Here is a 6,930-nt window from a genome sequence, read left to right as displayed (position 1 = left end):
ACACCTTAAGGATGTGTTAGTATAGAAAAAGCCAATAGTAGTGTGAGATTAGCTAGATATTAATAAGCTAAAAGGTAAAATCATTTCCTTAGACTACTACTTATCTTGAGGAATTCTCAAGATTTCATCACCTATAAAGGTGATAAGGGGTTGAGTGTAATGGAATGGTCCATAGTTGGTGATAAAATCATTTTGTGATATGTGGTCATCTCGATCTACTGAAGGTGAATATATATTTCGTGTTGTCTTTTTATTCACATCATGTGTTCATGAAAGGTGTTTTCTATCACTTTTTTCGTGTGAACATGAGTCAATCGAACGTATTCAGAGTACTCTACTTTTAGTAGGTCATTACCCTTGAAAGTATTCTATCCTTGTTCTTATAAGAGTCAATGATCTCGTACAGAAGTGTATCCTAAGTGTTGATGTTCTTTTAGAAATCATGTGGTGACATGGGCTTTTACAAGTGGATATGCTTCTTGTGAAGATGAATTGATTGAACATGTTTTGTTAGTTATTGTGACTTTGAAAAGTTGTCATAAGTACATGTTCTCATTTATAGGAATACTTTTGACACAAAAGATCCTTACATTGTCACACCATTAGCCTCGATACCCTTTCTTAGGAAATACAATGGGTAAAATATCTAGAAGACCCATTTATTAGTCACTAAACAAAAAAAAAATATCAAAGAGGAATTACGTTACATTGATTTCAATTCCTTGAGATACAAAAATGTAGCTCACTCTAAAATTAATTAATGAAATCAAAATAATTAAAGAATAAAGAAGCTCAATCATTCCTTATTAATTAATTTATATTTCTTGCTTTCACAACTCATCACTTTTATTACCAATTAAGCCTTGTCTTTTTGTGCCTATGGTGTGCGGGAATGTCACGAAAGCAAGGAATCCCAGTAACTTCAATCCAGTCAGTTCCGTGAAAAAACTTAGATGCTGAGAACCAACGTGCAGCTTTTGAATTGAGATTCCAAATCCCAGCCCATTTCACACGTTTAGATTTGTCTGAACCCGGGCCACTGTCGTGGTACTCGGCATAGAAGCAAGTATTCATACCAGAAGGACCCTCTAGTCCTTGCCATGGCAAATACCCATCAACATTAATCAAATCATCAATGTAAGTGTCCATGATGATGGTCCTAGAGTAATTCTTCCATGGACGAGCTAGGTAAGCCTTGTTCTCAAATCTCACAGAGTAGAACTCAGGATCAGACACAATGGATCCCCCTTGGATTACTATTCCAGATGGTTGTTGTATCTCTTTTCTACCTTGTGCAGTCACAATGCATTGTTGGTTCTCCAATGGCTTTCGGACCACGAAAGTGCAATTTTGGAAAATAGCAAGTGCATTACCAAACACAAAGTCAATGGTACCTGAAATCGTGCAATCTCTATAGAATTGACGCATGGTGTGTACATAAAGAGTGTCCTGATACCCATCCATTGAGCAATTGTAGAAAATGGACTTATCTGCTTGGACTCTTAATGCTACTGCTTGATGCTTTTGTGGTCCAGCAGAATTCTCAAACCCCATATTGATGGCCACAAAGTAATCTCCTTGAATAGCTGCATGCTTAAAGTAATTAATTTATTTATTCAAATAATAAAAATTCTTTGAATTACTAATGGTTTATATTTCAATTTTAAAAAAAAATTGTTTAATTAAATTTTATAAATGTCTCATTTATTAATTTAATCATTTTGGGGTGACTTAAAGGTGTTTTCAAATAAGAACTATGGACCTAAAATTGTTAAGTAGGAAAAGGACGTTTAATTTCAAAGACTTTATTTAAGTTTATGAATGTGACATATGATATTCCTATATAAACTTAAAGAGTTTTATGGAGAAACTTATCAAATTTATTTTTTTTAATCTCATTTTATCAACATTCATTACTTAGCTTCTGAATAAGGTTTCGTTTAATAAATTTATTTAATAAGTTTTTAATTAAGTATTTTTTACCCAAATTCATAGGTACTATAAATGTAGCATTTTTTTAATCTCATTTAGGTAAGCTTCACCATGTGGCTCATGAGTAAGGTTTCATTTAACAAATTTATTGAATAAATTCTTAGTTAAGTTTTTTTTACTCAAATGCACAGGAGTAATAAGTTAATTAAGTCGATAATCATGAAAAGAGACATACCAACAGTGGCAGTTCTGTAAGTGTTTGTTCCATCTATGAAGTTTTTGTTACCAGTTATTCGTGTCTTTTTTCCACCTTCACCAATAAACACCACATGGGTCATTTTCTTTGTAACCTCAACATACTCTTGGTAAACGCCTTCCTTGATGTAGATCACAAATGGCTTTCGGTTTTCCTTAGGCACTTGCTTCAATGCCTCATTGATGCTTTCGAAATCCCCACTACCATCAATGGCTACAGTAACATTAGGCTTGTGTCTTAATAGACTTTCATTTTCATTAAGGAGTCTATGTTGATCAACCCACACGGGAAGCTTAGAATCTTGAAGGAGGCGACGCCTAGATAATTCTGTGACATTCCAATCATCAACAGTGTCAGCCAAATTCGTTACAATGGCAAGGGCATTGCTGCTCATATGCATGCCTGCCGTCAACAAATCCTTCATCTTTTTACCAGCGTCACTAGTGGTGTTCTCAAACCCATCCAAGCAAGTATCTTGGTATGTAACTGCACCACTAAGCCAAACTTTTAAATTCATGAGGATTTTGTCGATATTTTTCAGGTCAAACTCACCTATTCCATCAAGTGACCTTGTTAACTCCTCAATAGAAAGATCCATGAGTTGCTTGCATGTGTCAAGTGCCATCTTGGCTCTGGGATCCTCCTCAACCTCATGCAAAAGATTAGTTTTTTTGAGTTTATCGCCAATTTTTGTAATGGTGATGTTGAAGACAATTTTGATAAGTTCTTTTGGATCAGTGGTATTTCCAGCCCTGGCTATGAGGCTTTCCTCACATTCTTTCTTATAATTTGTGGGATGGCAAAGGGTTTGGACGGCTTTTACAGAAGAAGCAATTTTTGTGTCCTCATTGTTGGAACCATTCTCACTAACATTGACACCAACTGTGACAGCCACAACCATCGCCACCAACAATAAGGTTGAGACACCAATAATGGCAATTCTCTTTCCTCTCTCCGCATTTCCCTCCGACATTTTAAGTAGCTCCTGTCATAAATGAATATTAATGTAAAATTAGTTAATGTGACAAGTAACATGATCATAATATTATTTTGCACTAATTAAGAATGATCATGATTTTAAACTCTAAACATGAACTTATAAATCAAAATCTAATAATAATAATAAAGTCACAGTTACATAAAATATAAATATATTGTATTCCTCAAATTAACTTGTATGTTAATTTATGCACGCACTATGCAAAACAAGGGGCTTTGCGTAGAGAAGTGAAGGGAAACGGGATCGTTGGGGCGATGGCTACTCTTTGACAAATTCCTTCGAAGAATGTGTTTCTGCAGTTAGGGGATGCAAAGTAAACTTATTTATATACACGAAAAAATGGCATTTAATAGCTAATAGAGTTGAATCATTCAAATGCAATTTGTGTTTTGTTAAAATGTCAAAAATCATATTTTCTAAAAAAAGAATGGGGGAGAGAGAGAACACACGTAAAGGCCACATTGTGTATATAGTTAGCCTTATGACTTATTTCTAACAAATTTTATGCTAATCCATCAACTTATACCCTTGAAAGTAAATAGTTATTTATATACACGAAAAAAACGGTAGTTAACACCTAATGCAATTGAATCATTCAAATGCAATTTGTGTTTTGTTAAAACACCGAAAATTATTTTTTCTAAACTAAGAGAGAGAGAGCATGTAAAGGCCACATTGTGTATATAGTTACCCTTTATGACTTATTTCAAACAAATTTTATGCTAACCCATCAACTTATACCCTTGAAAGTAAATAGTTATTTATATACACAAAAAAATGGTATTTCACACCTAATACAATTGAATCATTCAAATGCAATTTGTGTTTTGTTAAAATGCCAAAACTTATCTTTTCTAAAATAAGAAAGAGAGAGAGAAGAAGATAAAGGCCACATTGTGTTTATAGTTAGCCTTTATGACTTGTTTCTAAAAAAAATTATGCTAACCCATCAAGTTCCATGAGTTACATTCTATTAGCAATGAATGCGATAAGAGGAAAGGTCTATAGTTAATACTACTATATGCAGTGTCTCAAACACGGGTTTTACAAATTGATCTTTTTTTTTTTTAACTTTGGTTCTCTCTTACACGTCTGCAATAAGAAAATGATCAAACAAACAATTTTTTATTTGAATATGAAACAATTAATTTAATAATTTTATTATATATCATTATTATCTTTATATAAAAATAATTTATCTTTTTCATATGCATACACTTTGAAAATGACCTCAAAAGTTTAAAATTAAGGAAAAACTTTTGTTTGTACACAAACATTTCCTTAAAACAAATTAGCTGGCACTCCATAAATATCTAACTATAATTTTAAACTATAGTAAAATACACTAACAATCCATGAGATTTCGTGAAATTACATTTAATTATCCTAATCTTTTTTTAATATTTATAATAACCTCCCTTACAGGGGAAGATGGTGCAATGTTCTTCGAGCAATTAAGGGAGTTAGTGTAATGTATAAGGTGTATCAATATATACTTTCAAAAACTTAGAGAGTTAGCATAGGAATAGATAAAATTAGGGAAAATTTGTTTAATTTCACAAAACTTAAGGGACAAATAGTGTAAATTACTTTTTAAACTGAGATGTTTATTTAACATGTGTCTTTTTAAACTTTAGGTGTATCAGTATGAATATTCATATTGTTGATATTAATATTTTCAACAATATGAATATTAGATATAACATTTTTTTATTTTTCAAAATAAGTTTTATTAGATGTATGATTCAGGCTAAGGTGAATCACCTTATGAGTGGTGTATGACAAAATATTAAAATTGATTTGATATAGAAGGTAATTTTAACAGGTAAAATATGGATAAAATTGACCTGAAATAAAAAAATTTATTTTTTTTATTTGACCCTTGCCACTCTGTGATTTTTTTTATTATAAGTAAAATATTTTTTTAGCCTCTCAAATTTCTAAAGTTCAGTTTTAGTCCCTCTAAAAAATTGTTCATTTTTTTTCCTTCTAATGTTGAAATGTATCATTTTTTATCTTTGATGTGGATTGGATAGTACTTTATAGAGAGATGAAAAGTGGTTTAAATAATACTTGAGGGGATAAAAAATGATGCATTACAAAATTAGAAGGACAAAAAACAAACAAAAACATTTTAGATAAACTAGAACTAAACTTCAAAAATTTTAGAGAGAACAAAAACATGTCTTGCCCTATTATCACTTTGTCTCTTTCACAATGAAAAACTAACACTCTGAAGCACACAAATTCAAACTCAGATTCAGGTTTCATTTCTTCTATTAATAATGATTGATTAACAAATTTCAAACAAGTTCCAAATTTGTATCTACTAATAAAAGAAAAATACTGAGATTCTTCACCAAATTATTCATCAACGAAGTTCCTCCACTAGGGATTGATGTGAGAAAACCGTGAGTGCATAGAAGTCTAATCAAGTAATAATATTGAATCTGCAGGGATTGCGTTTTTAGACTTAACAATTAACACAATTAAATAGAAATCAAATAATTGAGAAGAGATATAGAGTTGATTTGGAAAAGATTTAGAGATTTAATTATAAAAGTATAAGTATAAGATAAAGATAAAAGTAAAAATAAGATAATATTTGGTTTAAATAAAATTCAGATTTAAAAAATTCTACGATCTGGGTTTCACACAAAGACTCTTGTTTAGTTAATATATTAATCTAATGTGATCTCCATTCTCTTTCAAGAAACAGAGATGTGTCTATTTGAATTAACTTCAACAGTCATGGTATTATGTTAATCTAAAATCATGCAAAATGGAAATCAGGTGTTTAACATGTATAAATTGCAATAAGAGAAGAATTAGAAGATAAAGTTAAAGAAAACTTCAAAGAAATTAAATTGACAATAAACAATTTTCAAGGGTTAGAAAAGTGAAGAAAAATCAAAACTCTCCTAAGTCGCCAATGTTCAAGTCAAAACCCTTCTACAAAGTTTTCCTAAGCTATTAAAGAAATGGCTAAAATTTGTTCAGGCCCAATTACACTAAAAACACACAAAATAAGAAAATAAAGTCGCCCACTAAATGGTATGTCTGTGTCTGGATGCGTCACCAACTTGATCAAGAAATAAGGGACTTTGCACGCCTGTGCTAGATTCATCAGCCTAGATTTTTTCTTTTTCTGTCAAGAAGAATCCCTGACAGCCAAGTTTGATCCTGAAAGTACAACATGTACTAGAAAAGCTCCATTTACCACCAAAGGTCAAGTCAATATGGCCCCTGTACACATGAAAACACCCACAACATAACAAGTTCGACAAAAAGTATAAAATACAATGAATTGAATAGAAACAAATACCTAAACAACAAATAATGCAAATAATCCTAACTAAAAAGCTTCATAAATAAGGACTAAAAGCAATTCATCATGGCTATGTGAAATAGCAACAAGTTTACTAGACAAAGATAGGATTTTTAAAAGCAAGCATGAACATCAATATGTTACATCTAAAACTATTTGAAATCTGTTTTTTTTTTACAATTTTATAAATAAAATCATGACTAGAGTGTTGGGGAAAAACACACACCTCTTCATTATACACAAGGATGAGAAACAATACATAAAAGGAAAACACCATAAGAAAAAAATAATAGATCACACATTAATTTAATGTGGTTCAGTCTCTTATGTCTACATTCACACATATTATTTTGTTAACGTGATTCAACCTTAATGCCTAAATTCACACATATTATTTTGTTAACGTCATTCAAC

General features: G+C 31.2%; 1 protein-coding gene across 1 annotated transcript; it reads right to left on the bottom strand.

Moving 5' to 3' along the window:
- Positions 1-533: 533 nt before the first annotated feature.
- Positions 534-3,513, bottom strand: LOC100777691 (probable pectinesterase/pectinesterase inhibitor 21). Its single transcript, XM_003516889.4, has 3 exons — positions 3,386-3,513; positions 2,168-3,173; positions 534-1,586 (listed from the first exon to the last, which is right to left on the bottom strand). The coding sequence occupies exons 2-3, from the start codon at positions 3,159-3,161 to the stop codon at positions 850-852; spliced, it is 1,731 nt and encodes a 576-aa protein (XP_003516937.1). The 5' UTR covers positions 3,162-3,173; positions 3,386-3,513; the 3' UTR covers positions 534-849.
- Between the last annotated feature and the right edge of the window lie 3,417 nt (positions 3,514-6,930).

Source organism: Glycine max, chromosome 1, assembly GCF_000004515.6.
Source record: "Glycine max cultivar Williams 82 chromosome 1, Glycine_max_v4.0, whole genome shotgun sequence".
NCBI classification, from domain to species: domain Eukaryota; kingdom Viridiplantae; phylum Streptophyta; class Magnoliopsida; order Fabales; family Fabaceae; genus Glycine; species Glycine max.
This window is presented reverse-complemented; position numbering and strand designations above follow the sequence as displayed.

What these genes read in the sequence shown, in the direction of transcription:
- LOC100777691 (XM_003516889.4), bottom strand. Translation starts at nt 3,161, where the DNA reads ATGTCGGAGGGAAATGCGGAGAGAGGAAAGAGAATTGCCATTATTGGT. An exon ending in TTACAGAACTGCCACTGTTG is followed by an intron (nt 1,587 to 2,167) that starts GTATGTCTCTTT and finishes TTAAGCATGCAG; the next exon opens with CTATTCAAGGAGATTACTTT.